This window comes from Lonchura striata, chromosome 3 (genome assembly GCF_046129695.1).
Source record: "Lonchura striata isolate bLonStr1 chromosome 3, bLonStr1.mat, whole genome shotgun sequence".
In the NCBI taxonomy this organism is placed as follows: domain Eukaryota; kingdom Metazoa; phylum Chordata; class Aves; order Passeriformes; family Estrildidae; genus Lonchura; species Lonchura striata.
The window spans coordinates 95,432,521-95,455,489 of NC_134605.1; the positions used below are offsets into that span (position 1 = coordinate 95,432,521).

The 22,969-nt window shown below is 35.3% G+C and overlaps 1 protein-coding gene across 1 annotated transcript in view; it reads right to left on the bottom strand.

Annotated features, from left to right (window-relative positions):
* The window catches only part of PXDN (peroxidasin), an 87,158-nt gene that overhangs the window by 44,729 nt on the left and 19,460 nt on the right, over positions 1-22,969 (bottom strand). The window contains exons 2-4 of the mRNA XM_021551105.3: positions 13,076-13,147; positions 11,368-11,439; positions 4,897-4,968 (exon numbers count right to left, since the gene is read on the bottom strand). Of these exons, the coding sequence (XP_021406780.1) occupies positions 4,897-4,968; positions 11,368-11,439; positions 13,076-13,147 (216 nt within the window). The remainder of the gene's footprint in view (positions 1-4,896; positions 4,969-11,367; positions 11,440-13,075; positions 13,148-22,969) is intronic.

Below are 22,969 nucleotides of genomic sequence, written 5' to 3' on the forward strand. Positions count from 1 at the left end.
GTTTAAATTATGTCCTGAGCAACTTATCATGCAATTTATTAATAGAACAAGGTGTTCAATATCTGGCTAAAATAATCTGTAATTCAAAATAAATAGATGCAGAAATCAGATTACATTTTAAGTCTACAATAAAGAGAATAAAAAAATCCTTGGAATTATGGCCTACATTAATCCTGTTTTATAACTTAGGTTTATCACTTCTATTATTTTCTTCTATGTACCACATTAAAGTTTTGTAAAGGTGTATTTTAATATTTTAATTAATATGGTAATTTCCTGGATTTAAACTTCATTTTAAAGGTAACCATATTCAGGAAATAATCTCACACTGGCATATCTTTATAGGCATCTTTTATATTCAGAGTACAAAGCACTAAAAATAGTAGTATCATGTAATAAATTAGATATTAAAGACTTTCAGAATGAAAATTGAAATAAAAGGCATGCAAGAGTGATTTTTAAATACCTACATGTCTTTCTTTTTTTAATTCTAAACTCGCTATCAAGAATTAAATAGAAGGAAAGGAAATACTTATAGGGAAAAAATAGTCCAAAGGAAACACCGCAAAAGGAAGATTAAGATTTTATCAACTAAGCATGGTATAGATTGTCTTTCTTACTATTAATCTTATAGGACAAAAATGTACAGTAAAATTCAGTCCCAGTGGCATTTTTCACAGTACTAAATTTAGGATTACATCTTATGTAGCCTAGTAGTTTTTGTAGGTGAGGACTTTTATTATATAAGCCAATTGTTCTTTTTCTAATAGTATCATCACATCTTTGAGGAAACTCACCCATTAGCTGAGTGTAATCTGTGTTCAGAATATTTGAATAGTCTGTTTGCCCTTTTGATTATTTGAATACGAATGAATGAACATATATGTTCCAGATCTATCAAAGAGCTTTCCCTGCTCAGGGACAACATGTAGCAACCTTAAACTACAAGGAAAAATATTTCAATGTATGTTGTGACAATGATATGAAATATCGGAACAGGATATTTAAGGAGATTATGGAATCCTCACTGAAGACTTTTAAAATAAGGCAAGTATCTGTTTCCATTTTGTTGTCCCTAGCTGACCTTATTGTATAATAATAAGGATAAATTTCTCAAGGCCCGTGTCATGCCTTTTGGGTTCCCTTGTTTGTTTATTAATTAATTATCTGACATAGAGTCATGCAAAAATCAGGAACTTGTATATAAAACAAGAAAATAAATAGCAACACTTCAAAAATACTGAAAACTGATTTGAGGTAAATAAACTTAATATAACAAACTGTATCACTCTATCTTAGTTAAGGTTTTTGTCTATTAATTCTCCCTAAATATGTATATGTATACATAAACTACATCATAACTAATAACATCCTATAAAGAACAAAATAAGTATGTTAATACGAAAGTTAAAAGAAAATGCATAACTAAGATTAGGTGAACAGATTTTTAAAATCCATTAATATTTGGGGATACCACTAGTTAAATAGTGGAGAGCACACTCTTTGTCCCTGAGACATACAACTCATAAGCTGAGATCTCAAAAAGTACGACAGATATTATTTGGAAGGAAAGCAATACATACACATCTGGAAATGGACTCCATTTAGAGCTAGAGCTTGGGATCCAAATTCAGGGCCTCCCAAGCAGGGTATTTGTGACATTTCAGGTGGGATTGAGGTGTCAGGCACACAGAGGCACAGAGCAGCTGGCTGGGCCCAGGCACACACAGCCCTCCTTGCCTTTCGGGTGTCCTGGCTGCCTTCCGCCTGCCGCTCTGAAAAAATGCAAGTTTCCTGCAGCTTTCTGCTGTCTGTGCCAGACCAAAACATATGTCTTGCAGATTTAACAGCATCTAAACTGGTACTAAGCAGCTACTTTTCATCAGCTGACTTTCTCCCTTCATGCCCAGCCACAGGTGAAAAGTTAGGTGATGAAATATGTGTGGCTCAGTGTGCTCAGGTACTTAAAACTACCAATTTTTCTTCAGAATTCACCCTAGCAAACAGGCTTCAAGATCTGATTCAAAGATCTTATTCCCCTGGCAGAAATTTCCAAAGGAAAAGCTATTTTGACTACATCAGCAGCTAAGAATTCTGCTTCAGAGGTTTAAGGAGGAACCTGCCAGCTGCAGTAAATACTTGGGGGGATTTTGTCCCTTATACCTGCAACAGTACATTTAGGGTTTAGTTAGTGTAATTTAGTTACATTTAACTACATTTAACAACAATCACCAAAAATGTGTTTCCTTTGCTGTATTTTTTAAAAAGCAACTATCAGTTGAATTCTGCTTCACTGGAGTAGAAGAAATTGCTGTGAAACAAGTCATTCCCTGAAATATGGCCCACAGTGTCTACTTCTGAGAACTCTGCTGAGCACTGAGAACAGCACTTGGCTGAGTTAACACAACCAGTAGCAAAATGTGTTCAATAACTTGTGGCCAGAGAGACCTCAAATGCAGAAGCATTGGCTTAGTACTGTCTATACAGTTCAAAACTGAAATTAGGACACTTAGGAATTTGTTTGTCAAGAGCAACTCTTGTCTTATCAGCAGTTTTTCTCCAAAGCTAATGATAAAACAGACCCTGTAGAGTCAGCATGTATTTTATGCTAAAGATGCATAAATGCCAAATCTCTCCTAAACTAAAAATCTCAAAGTGTACTCTCCATTAAAATTATTTCTGTGCTTGCCACTGCCTTCATGTGTTCCCATTTTCCCTCCTGGCAAGCTCTCTGTTTAGGAGAGAAGCAGAAGAGCTCTATAAAGCAGCGAGCTCTGATGCAGGCAGTGGGGAAGCACCTGCCCCCCATCCCCCAGCTGACATGACACATGGGCAGAAAATGAACAGTGACTCTGCCAAGCTCCATTTCCCAGCTAGAGATGAGACTCAAGCCTTGAGTCTGAATCTCAGTTCCATACTGAATAATGTGGATGTCTCAAAAGTTTGAGTTTAAGCTGATGTCACTGTAGGCAGAGAGGCTTAACTGCCACATAGTGGAAAAGTGCATTCAGAAGGTGTTAATAGTTCAAACTGATTTATGTCTTTCAGTAATAACATAAGTCAACAGGAAAAAAGAACATAAGAAAAAAGGATAAATATTGCCACTTACAGCATATGAGGCTTGTGGCATGGAGAAGAACATTATTTTGGAAACACTAGTAATTCAATAAATGAGCTTCAGTATCCCAAATTCTACACAGAAAATATGCATTGCTATTAGCATGCAAGTAAGCCCTACCAGTTGCTGTCAATATGGTGCAGTAATAATTTCTAGAGTCAAAGGAGAAGGAAGATAAAGAAATTAAGAAAAAAAATTACATACTTATATAATTTTTATAATTAACACTTCTGTTTTACACAGAAGCCCCTCCTTCAAAAGGCATCTATTGCACTCTAAAAGGAGCATGTATGATTTTGTACCCATATGAAGTGTCATTTTATTTCATATATATTCTGTGTCTACTAATATCCTTTAGAACAACGAAACCAGTACATATAGAACACTTGTAATACACTGATACCTTTCAGGAGTTTAAAAATTTATATTCAGCCCCCAATATAAATTTATAACTATGAAACTGATTGGTTTACTACAATTATTTGGTAGTCAAACTGTGAAACAACTGCACATTAACAGCTTTTTCCTTTTTCTAAACATAATCACAATGAATGTAGAGCAATGCTTTCTAATCACAGAGTCACAGAATTGTTAAGGCTAGAAAAGACATTTAGGATTTTCAAGTCTAACCATCAACCTAGCACCACTACGATGTTCATCACTAAACCATGACCTTTAAGTGCCATATCCGGTCATTTCTTGAACACTTCCAGAGTGACTCCACTGCTTCCCTGGGCAGCCTGTTTCAATGTGCTACCACCTGTCACATGGAAACATTTCTCCTAACACCAATCTAAACCTCTCCTGGTGCAACTTGAGGCCCTTTCCTCTTGTCCTGTCACTTGTTACCTGGGAGAAGAGATCACTCCCCACAACTCACTACAACCTCATTTCAAGTAGCCGTAGAGAGAAATGAGGTCTCCACTGAGCCTCCTTTTCCCCAGACTAAACAACCCCAGCTCCCTCAGCTGCTCCTCACAGGACTTGTGCTCCAGCCCCTTCACTCACTTCACTGCCCTTCTCTGGACTCGTGCCAGCAATTCAATGTCTCTCCTATAGTGATTATAAAACAAAACATAGTTGAACTTAATGGAATCAACACAACTGGGTTTTGTCATGCTTAGGACTGTATTCTTCATTCTTTTTTAGTAGAAATTATTCTTAATTTTACAGGAAAGTAAGTATGATTTTAATCAATCTATCTTTCTGGAGGACATTACTGAAACATCTACATTGCAAATTATGAACTTTCTTACTTTTTAAACATCTATATCTGTATGTGGCAATGATTAACACATATAAATAATAGCAAGGTTTTGATTTTAAAAACTATTCTTGTTTCAAGGTATAACAAAACAGGATTGAATTTGCAGAGGCTAATTTTGCTTTAGTTATGCTGCATAAAACACAGTAACTGCTGCAGTGAAACGAATTGAGGTATTATAAAAACCTGCAGAAACGAAAGCAGAATCTATCTCTAAGCAATACACATCAGTTTTCAACATTTTCCACAATAATTCTCCTTTGTCAAAGCTATGTAACAATGTATAGGGACATCAGGAATGCAAATAACAAATAAAAGACAAACACAGAAATGAGGAATTTGACACAGAGATCCATTGTGGTTTTTTCACATGCAAATGATTATGGGGCTCTCTGCCCACCCCAGGGAGTGCAGACGTGCAGAGCATGCAGGTAGGATGTATGGATCAAGGCGTGCACTTTTCCGCTGCAGGGGAACCATGGAGATGACAGCACAGAAGAGAAAAGGCACTTACAGTTGTTCTAGAGAGGCAAGTCCTTTAAATGCTTGCCTGTCAATTGACTGGATTTCATTCTTGTACAAATAGCTGAAACAAGAAACAATCAGTAATATTAGTACACAAACAAGAGCTACATGAAGGTGGAAAAGAAGAATTGACACGTGAAGACAGTTTTTCAACTACATATTAGAAAAAAATACAAATAAAAAACTAAAAACATAAAAACATTCTGTCCATGAGATTTCACCCCAAATGACTACTAGGAAGGACAAAAGTCCAGGGCCTTGAAGGCTCAGAGGCAAACACCCGGATGTACTTGGGCTTCCCAGTGCTCATGGCACTACTTACTGGATTTTTGTCCCTTGTTCTCTCGATTGGTTTGCCAAAGTTCAAAATAACTTAAACTTAATGGGACAGAATTGCATTAGAAGTGCCTCTACCAGAACACACCAGGGATGTCACTGGTCTCTTGTTTTCTTTAAAATCTAAATACTGGTGTAAATATTCAAATTCAGACAGAGTGAGTCTTTTACTGGACTTGGAGAACAAACAGTGAGAAATTTCTGTAACTCCACCTGTGTCACCTTTGGAATATTCACAAAAAAATACAAGTTAGAATATTGGTATCACATCCATAAAGCAGCACTGTGTATTTGTTTTATCACTGCGTAGAAGATGGACATTAGGTCCCCATTGATACTCTATAATATAAACAGAATACATATGCAGAGTATCAGTATGATCACACGTGTTGTCTACACCTTTTTTATGGAATTAAAATAAATCATGAAGCATCAGTGTATGTGCTCATGTTCATCGTGCTCTTAGCAGTAAGGATGGTTTAGTGAGGGGGTATTGGAGAAAAATCATACAGTTTAGCTGATGATACAGCTTCTGCATGGTGGCAGCAAATGAAAATACTTTGGGGGTTCAGTGTCAGTCACTCTTTTTGTGTTAGGATAGGCACAGGTTTGTGGTTAAGAACTCTTTCACAATTATTTGACAAATTATTTGAAACTCAGTTAATCAGACATGGGTTTCTATGGAAAAGGGATGACTTTATTAGCAGGCATCTTATTAGTAGTGGTTTTGGATTTTCTATTACAGTTTGCAGTAACTTATGGGAAATATTGCAAACTCCTTTCAGTGCAACAGAAAAAATACTGGCTCCGCTGGAGGTGGTGGCAGTTTTTACACAGATGTGAAATTAGGCAACATTTCGCAATAAGTCCTAAGAAGGAAAGAAGTTGTAGGTGTTTGATATTCAACTAATGACAACTTTGGGGAACAATAAGGAGTAGTATCCTTCCTTTAAATCTAAATTAACTTTTCCAATGCACTGCTTTCTGAGAATCCAACACATTAATATACAGAGATTCCTGTGTGCTTTAACATGGGTATGCACCTAAATAAAAAAGCAGAGTTCTTCCAAGAACAGGCAACATTGAAGTAAAAATTTCTGAGTTTTTTAAAATATTCAAAACAAGAAAAAATTAATGTAATGTGAAATTACTGTAAAAACTTTAATAATAATTTGAAAACTGTGATTCTATATGTGGAACTGGTTTTTATTCTATTTAAAAAAAAAACATGAGTATTAAAATATTTGTTTTGGCTCAGATTTATCAATTCATTTGAGGATCACAGTCATTACAATCTTCTCTCCTTAATTTTCCTCTCTGTTTGATATTTAATTCCTATCTTATTTTCCTGTGAAAATTTTAAACACACCTTTTTACTCCTTAGAAAATGTCGAGGACTGAATAGCTGAAATGTTATTTATTTTTCTTAATACACTTAACTCCACTTGGCAGTGTGGAAATCCCTCTTATTTTTGAGTACTAAACTTCTGGCCAGACCAGAGAACAATAGTAGGCTTAAACAGTTTTGAAAACTGCCCTCAGTTAATTATCTCTTTCTGCATTTCAACAATTTTATTCAAAAAATCTGAATTAATCAGATTTTTTTAAAAGTTTTACCATAGCCATTTATATTACTTTTATCTATTCTCTGCAGACAGAAGAAGGCAGAGAGTGAAAATCAGAGTTGAGTTAGACTGGGATAATGACTGTAGTACTGCAGACTTTTACCACCATACTGCAGGGAAGGGAGCAGCCTTTAGGGGTTCTTACCAAGCCACTGCAGTGAGCCTTTATTTGGGATTCAGCTTTAAAGCAGAGCTTTTTCCATTCTGACCAGCAAACCCTCAGCTGCAGGGAACTCAACCAACCTCAGTCAACCATATCCTCCCTTCACAGAGAAACCCCAGCAACCTCAGGGCTACACGTCCTATGACAAATGTGTTAACTAGACTTACATTTAATTGTGTAGCTATTTCACTGAGGACATTAACAGAAAGGAAAACATATAATTATTTGCCTAATGGACAGAGACATGACAGAATATAAAGTGCAAATAGGTATCATTCACAAAAAAAAAAATTGTCCTTCTAAAATGGTACCATGCACATACAGTGTTATAGAAGTAAAACTCTGTAAACACTGCTAAATTTTAACAAACATTCTCGAAACTTATCTCAGTTACATTATCAGAAAACAAATGTAGTACAATTAGGGTAAAAATGATTTATCATTTGATTTACCTAAAAGCTCTCTTACAGAACTGAATATTAGAATTTTACAGGAGATAAATAAACAGTGGATTAATATGAAAAAGGGATATATTCTATTAAGACATTAAATTATTTTTTGACAATTACTAATATCCATTTTTAGAAATGTTAAAAAAAAAAGCTTTTTTTTTTTTTCCCAGAAATGCAAGCAAGGCTGCTAGAGATCAGAGGTATTGGTCATATACTTCGGAAATGAACAAATAGGTAATCAGGTATCAGAAAACTTGGGAGAAAAAGTAACTTCAGTTAACAAGTGTGCTAGATTGTCTATGAGGACATTATTGAGGGATTCTTTTTTTTTCTTTTTTTTATGGGCCATATTAAGAATCATATGATTCAAGGAAAATAAGATTCAGATATACTTGCTTGGAACTGGAGAGAAAAAAAGGCAAAAAGTAACAGGCATTGCAGTGTTAAATCTCACAAGTAAATAAGCACCCAAAGACAAGTTTACACAGGAACATGAAGGACAGTGGAACCAGCAACATGAAGTGCAAAGAAAAGAGAACTGGAAGCACTGGAGATGCTCTGAGGACCAAGTAACACCACCAAGACAGCAAGAGTGGCAGAAGGCACGGAAGGAAATGAGACCCAATCTCAAACACATAAATCTACCACTATTAATTCATTCAGCAGCCACAAAACAAAGCTTGCATGCTCCCTGTTGGCATTTCTGGAACTGATACACTTCATACAGTCTCAATGACCATTTACCATACACTTCTGGTAATAATTTCATGTCTGTTTCCTCCTCTATGCATTTCATACCAGGCGAACGTACATTGTTGACAAAGTTAATTTCATTCCCCAGTCTTATTTCTTTCACTTCATTCATGTTATCTTCTAGCTCACTGCTCTGTAAATGTCTAATACATGTTTCTCTTTATCTGGAAAGGTTTTTAATAGATAACCTATATTATATATTTTTCCGTATCTCCCCCCGACAACTGTTTTTTTTAACTTACCTTCATTTTTTCCACTTCTGATTCCAAATCTTCTAGTATTCTATACATTGAAATGGTAATAATGTGTGTACCTTAAATTCCCAACTATCTTCTCTCTTGGAGAATAAACTGTTGATTTTTAGGCTTAGGAAGAATTATCCTATCAATTTTCTACAAATTTACCTGCATCTATATCATAAGGTTGAGAAGCTTACTAAAGATCTTTATTGCCAACACTGAGGCATATGGAGTAAAGACAGATGGACAGAAAAGCAGAGAAGCAGAAGAAAAAAAAAAGTACCCTCTTAGTTTCACAACAAAACAACAATTACATTTCTTTCATTCCAACCTTTAGTATATTAATACAAAACCAAATTATTACCACAAACAGAGCAGTAAAATCCGCTTTTATAATTGCCAGAATTTCAGTTATATATAAAAAAAAATATAATAAAAAAATCCTAAAAAAAAGGTTAAAATTATGTGCAGTTTTCTTTTTGTGATGTAAACACCAACTTTTACAGTGACGAATACTTTCAATGCAGAGAAAATTGAGAAAATATTACTCTTCGTCAAAAAGTGTTCTTCAGACAGTTCTCATATACTCCTCATAAAACTCTAAGCTCAGCTTCAGAAAGGAATACTACAAAGAAGCATTTGAAAATTCTGATTCAGATCCTGCTGAAAAAATTTTTGTTTGAAAGCAAAACACTGATCTTCAGCAGTCACACAGGAATGGATCTTAACAGCTATCTCTCAGAGATTGGCTTCTAAAAATATAAATATGCTGTGCTATATTTATATAGAAATATAGAATTGTGAATATTTTTACTTAGTTTTATATATACATGTTTATAAATTGTTACAGATCTTGTATTTATATATACTCACATTTTGCTAAATCAGAGCCACTGAGAAATGACAGGGTTTTTTTTAAATTAGTGAGGAAATTACATTTTCAGAACCACATGCAATCCAGTACAAGCTGCCATAAGAACAGAAGTAACATCATGGATCAATGATCTAGTTTTATGAAACATGACAGTACAAGTTAGGTTTGCAAATACGCACAGAACCAGATGATACTAAACCTCCATTTTTCCAGGTGATCTGACTTTATAATAGTATATTCTGAGCAGCATTTCTAACTTTTGCACAATCTCTCCCCCTGATTTCTACTTCAGTAAATCCTAGTGGAAAGAAATGTTTTTTGATTTGTTTCCTTCATTTCACAGAATACAGTTAGAATTCAGTTACTCAGCTGAAACTTTCACTGCTGATTGTATTGTATTGATTTGTTACATTTAAGTGTTCTGTATTGATAATCTGACCAGTACCAGAAATTTTCTAACTTTAAGGCTGTTCAATTTAAACATTTGTTACAGCCATTGAAACAGGCAAAAAAAACCCTTAGTTTATTTTTTCAAAACAAAGGATAGCTTTAAAGAGCTCTCTGCAGTAGAAAAAATTACTACATTGAACTTTAAATTTTCCAGGGAACACCAGGAAAATAGAAAGATCTCCCTCTTAACAATATAGATAGTGACAGCTATTACTATATGTATATGAGAACAAATCAGAGTTCAGTTATCTTTTTTCACTTTTTCATTGAACTGAACACACTGCATTGTTAATATTTACTTCAGGTTTGCTACAGCTAGAAAAAGGCAAGCATGTGAAAACAAAAAAGTAATAAGAAACAAGAAAAATCTTTGTAGAATTGCTGACTTCGTAGTCAGTCTGCTAAAGAAGTTTAGCAGCTTTCACATAGTAAAACCTTATGTACTACACTACCAGAACCATCATACAGACATTTCTTGTAATACAATCATCCTGGAGTTTAATCACGTATTGGCAACAGTCTGTTCAATATTCTATTGTGTATAGGTTAAACAATTTCATTACTGAAAGACAATACACATAAAAATGAGAACAGGAAACGCAATCAAGCACAACATGGCAAAACAGGCAAATGTGTCTGCACAAATCTATGTGATTTTTCTCCCTGCTCCCACCTCCTTGGAGGTCTTCTGGCTATATTCTTGGAAACTGCATGGAAATTTCAGCTTCTTAATTGTTTCCAAAGCAATGAAATCTCAATATGACCTTTTCTTTCTGTATGTCATACAACTAACCATCAATCAATACTCCAAGACAATGGAGTGAAACTTTTCTAAATAACACTCCATAAGGTCAACTCCAGAAACTAGAGCTGAGAATCCATGACAACCAACTCTGTACCTTTAGTCTATTATACAGACAAAAAAAAAAAAACATTTTTGATGCCTTTTGTTTATTCATGTAATTAATAACCTTGGTATGTTTGTTAAAAAAAGAGAGAAGTGAGGCTTAAAATAACAGGCTGACTGAAGACCTAGTTAGTGACTCACTTCATGCATTCTCATAAGGCTAATTAGCATAAGCCTCATTTATTTCATCCTCTCCTCTTTTATAGCATAGTTCACTACAGGTGGACTTGATTGGTCATTTAATCAATACATTTCACATGATTGGTTAATTATCAAGACACCCGTTTGTAAACAACCTTATGGGTAAAACAGTTTATTGCAAAACACCAGGTGCAGATTGTTTAGAATTCTTTCTCTCCCACTCCTGAAAGCTTCTCAGGCTGACCCATGGGAAAGCTTGTCTAGCTTTCTCTCTCTCTGACCAGGGAGCTGCCACCACAACTAGTCAGTCCTTTAAAACGTATTGCCAACAGATAGCAGCCTTTTATTATCAACTACTAAGAGAAACACAGTTGCCCCCACCCCATCAATTAATTTCACAGATTTTCAATGCAGTTTATCTCCAGATAGAGTGAGTCAGATAGAAATCACCATCTCAGATTAGAACACTTTCTCACTGAAGAAGCTGTTACACAGTGAAGTGACATTTCATTTAACTTACAGATATTTCAGATTTTCAAGATCTTCAAATGCCCCACTAGGAATTCGTTTGATTTGATTGTTGTTTAGAAGCCTACAAAAAGAAATAAACAACCATTTATTTTAACATTAAGAGACACTAGGGAAAAAAGTGTAAAAGCAAGGGCAATATAGTATTAAAGAGAAAATGCTTTTTCCCCTAAGAGTAACTGTTAGAAAAAAAAGCTTATGTGCTTACAACTGCTCAACCACTATCTTGCAGGCAAAAACCTGAAAAAATTAGACAGAATTGTAAAAAAATAAATTAAAAAATACCCAAACCCATAAAAATAGCAACAAAGATAAACAAAACCCCAAACCCAAACAAAAACAAAAAGACCCACCCAGAAATGGAGTAATGTAGTTTCTTGCAGTTATCTATGATGTAGATGAAGGGGAGGAAAAACTTTCTGCATCAAGTATACACATCAGTTTGAAACTGACAAAAACAAAGATTTGTCAGTAGCAGGTGCATTAAAGTGACTTTTCCCAGATGTTTCTTAGCAATATCTTGTGTACTGGGCCCTTTACATTGTACAGGAACACAACTGTTTGTATGCACAGATTTGCACTCATCCCTCATGCACTGGTTTTACAAAGAGAAGGGAATTCAAACTTAATGTATCCTGTCTTTATCTGGGACTTGTGAATATCAGATCAGTGATCTGGGCAGTTAAAATTTGAGCTGGATATCCGGCAGAAATTTTAATTCAAAACTGGGGATCAGCTGCAAAGAGAGGTACGATCAAAGGAGACTGGAAATAGGACAGTAAGAACATCCTGGCAACACAGATTTGGACAATATACATTTCAGGGAAAGTCTTATCTTTTCTTCTGGGGTGAATATAGAGTAAAAGATGTGTCAGTATATTTGTCATGACTGCCTGAAGATAAATAGTGATCCAAAGCTCACTGACATCACTACTGCATTTCAACTCATACACTACTTTTCTTCTGGAAACAGTCACATTTGCCATCATAAGTTATGTACATTTAAAAGTAAAAATAATTGTCTGCCTTAATTCCTCCTCATGCCTGCTAATATATTAAAGAAGAGAAACATGCATGCATTTGTTTTAAAAGTGATGCCTGAAGGAATGATAGAAGAGATACAAAGCTAAAATAATAAGACTCATACTAATTGTATTTGGTTGCAAGACAGACTTTTAAAGAGACTTTTCTTTACTATCAGATATGATAACAAAGACCTCCATAAAAGGCAGCTCAGTAGGGACAAAACCATCTGACTCCTGCCAGTCCTGGTAAGCACATTAGGAAAGTTCAGAATATTAGAATTTGTCAAATATTTTGTAGCTGTAACACATTTGCACATCTCAGCCTTTGAACAGCTTTCTTGTAACCCCATGAATTATTATGTGATATTCCAGCAAAACAATTTAGCACCACATCAAAAAAATCTTACAATAATGGTCTGAATTTTTTCATGAACTTCAATTAAAGTATATTAGTAAAATACTAATATGCAAATAATTTTCTTTTTATTTTGATAGAGATATGCATGTTTCTGCCTTCAAATATTTTGGTTCTAACCCCCAGTTCCACCTGTGTAAATGCTACAGCTCAAATTTATGAGACTACTTACCTGTGAAAAGTGAGCAAATATGACATATTGTCAAATTGATCATATTAAGTCAAAAGGGAAAGGGTCTTAGGGTTTAAAAAGGACTTACAGTGTGTTCAGGTTTTTAAGCCGTCTAAACTCTCCAGGCTGGATTTCTTTAATCCTATTAAATCTTAGATCTCTGTAGAATTAAAAAAAAAATAAGTTATTAAAAAGCTATGTATTTTTTCATATGAAAAAATGAAGTAAGCACAAGTCCTTTGTGATGACTGACCAGCCTCTGTCCATAAAACACAGCTTTTGACCAAAGCAAAACAAACCCAAGTGCTGTTTGACAAGTTTAGGCAGAGGACTCACCAAATCCAGCCTCAGCGGTCAGCTGAAGGCTCTATCTAAGTTAAACATGTGGTCATAAAGTATGCTCTCTTCCACAGTGAAGCAACTTGAAATGGATTGTTTAGTATTTCACTAAATTGAATTGTCTCTGTACTTTAAAAGCTGTTTGTAAATAATACCATCGGACAAAAATCCATATTTATAAATAAACAGATATAGAAACATTTGCATTGGAAAAAAAATCAGGAAAAAGAAGAGACAGGTTAAGACTTTTAAGCTACTCAATTCTTTAGTTCTGGGTAAGGAGGCTTAAGTGCCCTGTGTTGTCTTGCTTTTAAAACATGTAAACCCAGCTGCCTGAAGCTAGACATTTTCTTATTTAATTTTACTTTCTCTTGTTTTTTTATATGTTTCTACCACCTTCAGTTAGCTCTACAGCTTAATGAGAACTTCTCCAAGAAGAAAGAAATCTATTTCCCAAGCAGTGCTCTGCAGAGAAAGCGGGGACAGGGAGCAAGGTGGAAGTGGAGCAGGGATGTGGGGAAACACCTTGGCTGTGCCTGTCTCACCCCTCTCTCCTGCTGAGAGCAGGCAGCAGGGCTTCACACCTCTGCCACCTCCTGCTCTCCCCTGACTCCATGTCTGGCTACTGTACTCCAGCAGCTCAAAATTGATTTAACCAACTGGTCAGAAACAGCAATAAACCCATGCAAAGGAACCCAAAACAAGCAGGAAATAATTTTCTGCCTGGTAAGCAAAATGGACAGGCTTCTTGGAAGAGCACACAGGTGAAAGGAGGACTACAGGACCAGGGGAAAGAAAGCAGGGCAATAAGTCTGTCCTCTTCCCTAGCAACAGACCGAGGACACCAGGACCTTATAGTGTCTGGTAAGCAAACAGAAGGGAAGCAAATAGAAAGTAAGTAAAATCTAAAAGACTGTGATCATATATCTTAGAACACATGCTTTCAAAAAGTAGGACATAAACATGTCACAACTGTAATCTTTGCACCGCACCTGGTCTCAGTTAAAACAAATATGCTTTTCATTTTAACAAGTAATATGTTAACAAAAGTCTCTCTGCAATTTTGTCAAAGGAAATAGAGAAGAGCAGACAAAATGTCAGGTGCATGCTAATCCCATACAACCCCACTGGCTGAGGCTGTATTAATTGCAGGCTTAGTTGCTGGAAGTCTTTTATAAAGACCATACTTGAGCATCATTTCTCATGAATCCACCCATCAGGACTTATTCAGCTCTGGAATAATGGCCTCAGAAGGACTGCAAGGAAAGGGTTAGACATGTGATTCTGTTTGCATTACATGCCACCAAAATACTTGGTCAGTGACTGGAACAAATGAGGGATGCAAACTTCTATCTCTTATTTAGATATGTAGCTAGACTGCCTATACAGGTGCTGGACAGCCCCTTTACACAACACTCAGTGAACTGAGGATTTCCATATTTAGAAACACAAATTTTCACAGCCCTAACTTGTTCTTCACAAGAGCACTTCTTTAGTTCTGCTTTAACAGCATTATGTTTTGCTCATCACTCAGATATTTTATGTGTCATACATATATGTTCCTGATGAGAAGGAGACACTGCCTCTGAACCTCAGGTGCCAAGATAATCTAAACAACCATGGAATGTCATATCCTGCACTGAGAGAAGATACAGCATGTAAGAATACTTCTGTAAGAATCATCAAACATGACATACTACTTTAGTTTTCTTGCTTTTTCTAGATTATCTGAAAATTTATTGTGTTCTAAAGGAGCATTTTAGTTTTGATTAAAATAGTCAAAAGTGAAAAAAAAATTCAATATTAATGAATGGAATATTGGAAACTGAGTATTTTTCAAAAGCCTCAAACTACTATTACAACTAGCAATATTTAGCTCCTAAAAACCTCTTTTTTAGATATAAAATAATATACATTCATCCATATGACAAGCAGGCCTATTCCCTACATAGGTGCAAAGACAATAAATAAAAATTTAACTTTTATGAAGGCAAGCAAGAAGGCAGTCCACTGGATCAGCAGCAAAATGAACCCCCTTTTGATGTATCCAATCTACTCTGTAGTAACTCATGAGGATAACTGGGGATTAGGAACACCAAGCAAAGGAAGTAACATTTATCAGTGTTTACTCAAAGTATTTTCATTAATTTTCAGCACAAAATCCCCCGAAATAAAGAGTTAAACAGCTCACAAATTAGGAGGATAAAACTTATATCATAAACATTGAAGATCTCTAAAGAAGAAATCTGTCAGACTGTGATAATTTCCCTATACAACAAGAATAATAAACAAGTGGATAAAAGAAATAGAATTTACATTGCATGCATTAGTTTAGGGAGTGTGGTATATGCCATTCACATAAACAATAGAGGAAATCTCTGTAACCCAAGTGTTCAACTGATAGAGAAAAATATATGCAAGACCAGTTAATGAAGTGAAAGGTTGCACCAAACAGAATTGCCAGAAATCAGATTCAGAAGAAAAAAAAAGTCATAGGAAAAAACCCAACAAACCCATTCCATAAACAGAATGCACCATTTCTCAGGCTAGAAATGTCATGCTCCCATAGCACAGACACCATACCCAGCTTGTGATAACAGAATGATTTCAGGGAACAGAAGAGCTCAGAGCAAAAGCCCAACAGCAATCGGAAACATCCCCTTGGAGAGTGAATGGCAGGAATGAGGATTGTGTTAAAACTGAAAAATGAGTATGGGTAGCACAAATAGGCCATTATAGAGCAGAACTTCAAATGCATTTTCTGTTGCTGAAATAATTGTGGTCAATCAGCATGATGAGGTTTCTTGACCCTTTTTCTCTGACTAGTTCCGGCCCAACCATGCCACATGACTTTCACTCACAAAAGCCTGTTCCCTGCCTATTCATTCTCTTTCACCTTTTTTGCTGCTCCCCATTTCTTTCTTACAAACTGACATATCCTGGCTGGATGCTGTGCTTTGGACCAGAGCAAGCCTGACTCCCACTGACCAGCCAGAGTGCACCAGGAGGTTAAAACAGCAGACTGATGGAAGCCACTCAGTTGTTGACTGTCATTTTTCCCCCTCCTAATCTCTAAACAGTAAGTGAAACGACCAATTAAAGAAATGCAAACACCTGTGATGCTGGCATTGAATTTTAGGGCATTTAGCAACTTTTACATAATGACTCAAAGCTAAATGTCATGCATTTGGTTTTTAAAATAAAAATCGATTACATATAATTCTGATTGTCTCTTTTATTATGTGTTTCAAAGTGAAAACATTTACTTCTTGAAACTGTAGCTGGACAACATAATTCAAGTTGAAAAATCCACTTCAGCCGCACAGGCTTCCACAGAAGCTAAGCCCATCATTTTGAAGCGTGCATTGCCTGAATAACACAAACAAAACATGTCCATGATAGCCAGTAAACTGACTGCTCTCAAGGGTTATTTTCCTGGCTGCACTCAGGAGTCTGTTCTGCGCTAATCCATGGAGCATGACCAGGAAATGTTCGGCAGAGCGCGAGGCTGCGCGGGCCAAGAACGTGCCAGGGAGCAGGCGGTCAATTTAGCAATTGGATGCCCTCGAGATTCACATTCCAGCGCCTCGGAATGGCCGTGGTCCCACAGCCATGGCCAGGACATGAGCCAGGCAGGGAGCACACACACGCTGGCTTTGCACGCTTCCTGCGTTCCACTACCTGAACAGGGCTCTGGGAAGATCTGTAAGGCCCTGATATATGGCATGTAAGTAAATATAATATTTGTATATGTTTCCTTTTCTGTCACAAAGCAAACGAGAAATGTGCTGCAGACACTTTTTGTCTGGATGAAAATGAATCCTGTTTTTAATAAATTCTTTATTTCAACTAACAGCATCCATTTGTCTCCCATCTTTACACTGCCCATTTTTAACTATTTCCAATTTAACATGGAAAATTAACTTTTAACAGTATTTTTATTTCATTAAACACAGTGAAAATTTCTAGGTCTATAAAAATTAAAGAACATTACTGACCCATAAGTTCCAATGCTTCTGTAGCATATCCTGCACTGCAGGACATTCTTTAAAGTTTGCACTAGCAGTGTGCAGTAATGAAAGATGGCTTTCTCTCTTAAAACATCCAATAGGGTATGGCAACATCGGGCCATATGAATTCATTGCAAGTTTACAAAATAACACTTTATAAACACTAAAGACCTTAATAAATATTTGGATATATGACAGTCACACAAGGTATACAGCAAACAGTACAAAATTGACCTTAAACATCAAGCAGCTTACAAGAAGAACTAATTAAAGAAGTTTCTGTTTGAAATCTCTGAGAGAAGGATTGTTTTTACTTAGATCAAACTATGAGCTGAATGTAAAACTGCAACTTTTTATATAAAATGCCTAAAGTGCAGTTTTCCTTTACTCTTTTTTTTCTAGTTATGGCTAAGCAACATACAGGGTGGAAAGGTAAAGATTATCATTCCATTATTTTTATAAAAGTACAGTACTTTTATAAAGACTTCAGGTACTTCAATATTATTTCAGATGCATTTTTGCACATGCTTGAATTTTAAAGATTCTGTTGCTTCATCAAAATCAGAAAAATCATTAACTGTTCTAAGTCAAATGGATTTAAAGTAGGGTTGTGAAGAACATAGCATGTGCTCTTATCATGCACCTCAAAAAACAGCCACCTTTGCATCAGATTGTGGATACTCAACACCAAAACTGGGCACTCCCAGTCATCACTCCACCAGTGATAACCTACTGGTAATAAGCACTCATTAGTCAGCAGTTATGACAAAAAGTGTCATCCTAAGCAGGACAAATGTGAAAATTCCTTATAAAGAACTGATGGAGCAACAATGGGAAAGACACCATGGCTTCTACTCTGCTTGATCCATCCCAGCTATGTACTTTTCATCTCTCCCTGAGGACTGGGCATCCTGTGACTTATTAGGGCTTGGAGGATGTCCCAGAGATCCCCCCATTGCTAGAGAGTATATTAAAAATGGCTTTCATTTTTTCAATTTTAATCTGTGTCAGAAAAAAAATTGTCGTGACCCAATACTAAGATCTTTAATAAAAAAATTAAACCCAAAATTTAACGTGCTATGCTACTGCTTCTTCTACAGACATCTTTCTCTATATATACACATATAATTAGCCAACTGTAACATGGATATAGAAACACTGTATTAAGTGATGATGTAATTAAAATATTTATCTTGGGAGATACTGTATGTATGCAAAGCATAACATCAGGGCATTCACAAAAAGAACTCACTCTGCGTGTCACAGAAATAAGACAATTCAAGAGATTTCAAAATTAGTATCATAACTACAAGTATTCTTGGTTACTCCTAGCTACAGGATAGAAATGGAAGCAAAAATAGAAATTATTTATTTAAGGCTCATTTCCTTGGGTATAACAATAAGATTTACAAAATGTAGTATAAGGAAAGAGTTTCTAACTGTAGCTGCTAGAATTACCAACACAACCCCAAAAATCTTAGTCCAAAGTAAGGGAGATAATTTAGTTTGCTTTGGACACTTCTATTCCTTGAGAAAAATATTTGAGAAGAGAATTCTCTATGCAAAAGGAAGATTTAAAGCACAACATGTAATTTCACCTTCTGTTTATACCTCTCCCGATACTGAAAAAGATAAATGCAAAAATAGACTTTTGATCCTATTTCTTTCTCACATTAAAGAATAAATTTGTTATTGTTTTAACTGTTAGGGCTGAGAAGGACACTGGTCAAACCAAGCACTCATTAGTTGCGCTGACGCCAACCAATTGTGCAACACGAAGCTATGTCTTGGTTAGACCTACTATTTCATATCACCTGGACTTCCCAACTTGAGAAGATCCCTTTAATAACTTGTTAATCTTTGAGGATCTGTTGTAAGCTTTTCTAGCCCAAAAATGAAAGTATCCTCTTAAATTGCTTAATGAGACTAAATGCAAACAACAGAACATCTTAAACACCAAATTCACTTACACTTGTTATATTTGTTCTAGGGACTTATTGACCAGCATATTGCGCCCAGAGTAAAGATCATATTTACACATTCATGCTAAGGAACACTACATGAAAAGGAGAGTAAGTAAAACAAAGTAATTTTTAAAAAGCACCAACTCCTAGCAGTGTCTCCAAATAAAGCAAATTTACCACTGGCAAACTAGTATAAGGTATTTAAATTGAAGTTTTAAAGAGCTGCATTTTTTTTTGGCCTGTCATATTGAAAGCATCTGATTCCATACTTTAAATTGAAAATAGTTGTGTGTCTGTTAGCTTTGGACAAGACAAAGGCAATTTGGATTAAACCAACTTAGTCATACAATACGCTGCTTCAAATGCCATGCTGACCCATTAAGGACTTTTATTACCAGTCCTCATTTAAAAGCAAAATACTAAAGCATTTACCAATGAAACCAAATCCTGATTTTTATTAGCAATGAAGGTAAGTATCTCATTACCTTGTTTCAAGGGTTAACCAGTACTTCAGCATCGGTTTAAGATATGAATTAACTTTAAATTTTAAGTTATTTCCTCAGCTAAGCAAAATCACCACAGCAGCAAAATGGAAAAATAAAAAAGAACACTATTGTCTTAAGTATTTTAAAAATGGACAGGTTCTCAAATGTCCAAGCTCTGCTGCAAAGGTAGATGCTTTTAAAAGGTCAAGTGAAAACTATTTAAAGCTAAACCTCTTCCTCTATAAGTGATTGTAAAGTGTATGGTAATATAATCATCTTTACTTTAATCTGACAAACTAAAAGGAGGTAGTGGCAGAAATAAGGCAAGCCTTAAAATTATTCATTTATCATTGTCACAACATTCTGATATTGAGGGATATAAACAGTCTCAGAAAGATGATTATGTGAAACAGAGTGCACTCATTCATCTGTAAGGCTAGTTATGAAATACTGATTAGCAACAAGAAATTGCAACAAGACAAAATAGAAAATAAATTCCTTCAGCTGGAAAAAAGGTGCAACCTAGTTTTTTTCCTTTAAAATGTAAAGTTTTCATTTTTTCATTTGCATTTTCCTTTAAAAAATAAAAAGAAGGGAGTAATTTAATAGACAATCATTAGATTTGTAGCTCTGTTAGATTCAAAAGGTAAATCAATAATATAAGTTTACGTAATTGCCATCATGCATTTAGCACTTATTCTGACATTTTCGTAAGGTAAGAATTGTCATAACCAGATGATTTTACCATTGCTAAATCCAAAAGAACAAAATAAGTCACATTTTTTCCTAACCATTGCAGATTAATTACTACCCAGCAGAAATAACCTATACCTTGAACACCAAACTGCTATGTTTCTCAATACAGAACAAAAGATCTGCAAATGCCAGCAAGACTACACTGCTTATGTCTACTTTATTCTTATTCTTTTTTTATTCAAGGTCATCCCAGCAGGAAATGAAAAACAGCCATCAGCATAGTAAAAACATTCAAACAGAGCAGAGCATGAAAATTGCACAAAAGAGGTTATATAATCAAGTCAGTGGAGTAACTGGATGATGTCAATGGCACTTTAATGCTGCTTTAACTACTGCCCTGTAAAAAAATGTGTCACTTTGTTGAACAAACAAAGACACAGCCACCACTTAAAAAAAATAAAACCAAACCCTACTTGGAGCTATAGCACTACTTACAGTAATCATCTCTGTTAGCAGTGTAACATTTGCTAGAATACAGGAATTAAATTTTTGTGGGATTTTTGCCTCCTTTTCAAATTTAGCCCTAGAGCTTCTTTTACAAACAAAATTCTATAATTCTTCTTTTTCTTGGCCATTCATTTTCTGGATTAATCTTCCCTAGTCTAATTATTACATACACTATGTAATTTTCTCTAATTTATATTGAGATATTTTTATTATTTGTACATTAGCATGCAGCACATAAAAAAGCTACCACATTTTGAGATGGAAAATTAAAAGGTTATTCTTACATGGTGAGGGGGTACCATAGTCAACAGTACTTAGTACACTGTAATTTCAGTACCAAAAGTAAATAGTAGGACCACAAAAATACTGAAATCTGTTGAACAGGATGCAGAGCATTTGGAAGTACTCGCCTTGATCATAAACCCATGCTTCATAAAGTATAAAGTCTATATGATATATCAATTATCTAATTTAAATAATATCTGATTTGTACAAATAAGTAAGATTTGTTAACAGGAATTTTGAGTTCACATGTCTTAAAAACTATTTTATCAGCTATAGCTTTGGTGAATGCAGAGCTTATGATATATCCTTCTCCAAGAGCTAAGGATTTGTTTTAACTAACAATTATTTTGCCATTACAGTTGAAAGGAAAACATTTAAATGTTAATTCAATGACATGCACTACAGTATTGTCATACTAAGTCTTTAGATCCCTTTGCTGCCCTTGTCGCCAACATTTCTAACCAGCCATTAAAAGTGCCATTAAAGGACTCAAGTGGGATTTGCTGGTCCAAAGTTTTAGGCCTGTAGGCTTGCCAAAAATTATACATGGAAATTCTACCCTGGTGTGATTGTGGCTCTTTGTGTCATCCACTTTCAGAGTCCTTCAATATTCATCCACTACAGAAATTTTTCTGATAATTCTGATATTAGAAATTTTATTTTATAATTTTCTAATTGTCATACTATCTTAAAAAAAAAAAACAAACCCAAAACAAAACCAAACACACACAACCAAATCCCCCTCCTTTTACCAGCATGGACAGAATTCAGAGATGCAAATGCTGTTTCTGCAAAATTGCAGATTTTGCCTTTTCTGCCACGAAAAGGCAAGATCTGTCTTTATTTCTCTCAGGGGGATCTATTGCTAAAACCAAACAATGAAAAGGCTGTTGACAGCACAGCCCTATGTTTCATTACTGATTATTTTTAACAGAAATAACCTTGGGAAAGGGCTGATGTTTTGTCCTGTGTTTGTGCTATGCCAAATAAAACAGAGCACAACAGTTGTGTCTGTGTGCTGTACTAACACAAATCTGAGACAGCAAAGGTGTTGGATCAAACTAATGGTTGGCACAGTCTGTGTAAAGAGTTATGACACATTGAAATATTTTAGAGGACTAGTGGCAGTTGGAGATGCAACCTTTTTTTGGTTTCCTTTTAAATATTTAAGAATATGCAGTTTCAACTGGACTTTTGAATAAAAACTTAAGTTTCTATTCTGTAGTAGGCTAAAGAAGACACCAAATAGGAATGACTAGTTTATGGCTCAGCATGAATCACGGAAACAAATGCACTAGTTTTGTTTGCATTTAAAGTTAGCAGATCTGTGAATTACTACTGTGAAAAGCCCACAGAAATTCTGCTGTTACACTACAGTCATAAATTAGTCTAATTTTCCTCCCATGTACCATTCTGTAAAATAAATATTGTTTCTGCACTTCTCTGTCTCACAGGAATTCTTAATTCTAAACTCTATATCCATGAAATACTGATATTCTCAGAGGAAAAAACTGAAAGCCAAAAAGAAACATTATCATCCCTGAACCTCTCTCACAAAATAAGTCACACAACAATAGAGAAATTCCTGTCTTAAGGCAATTATTGCTGTCAGAGCTCAGCCATCCATTTAAGAAATATATAAAAGTGTAATTCAAGACCATTCATCAAGCAAAATCACGACTTGTTAATCATTCTA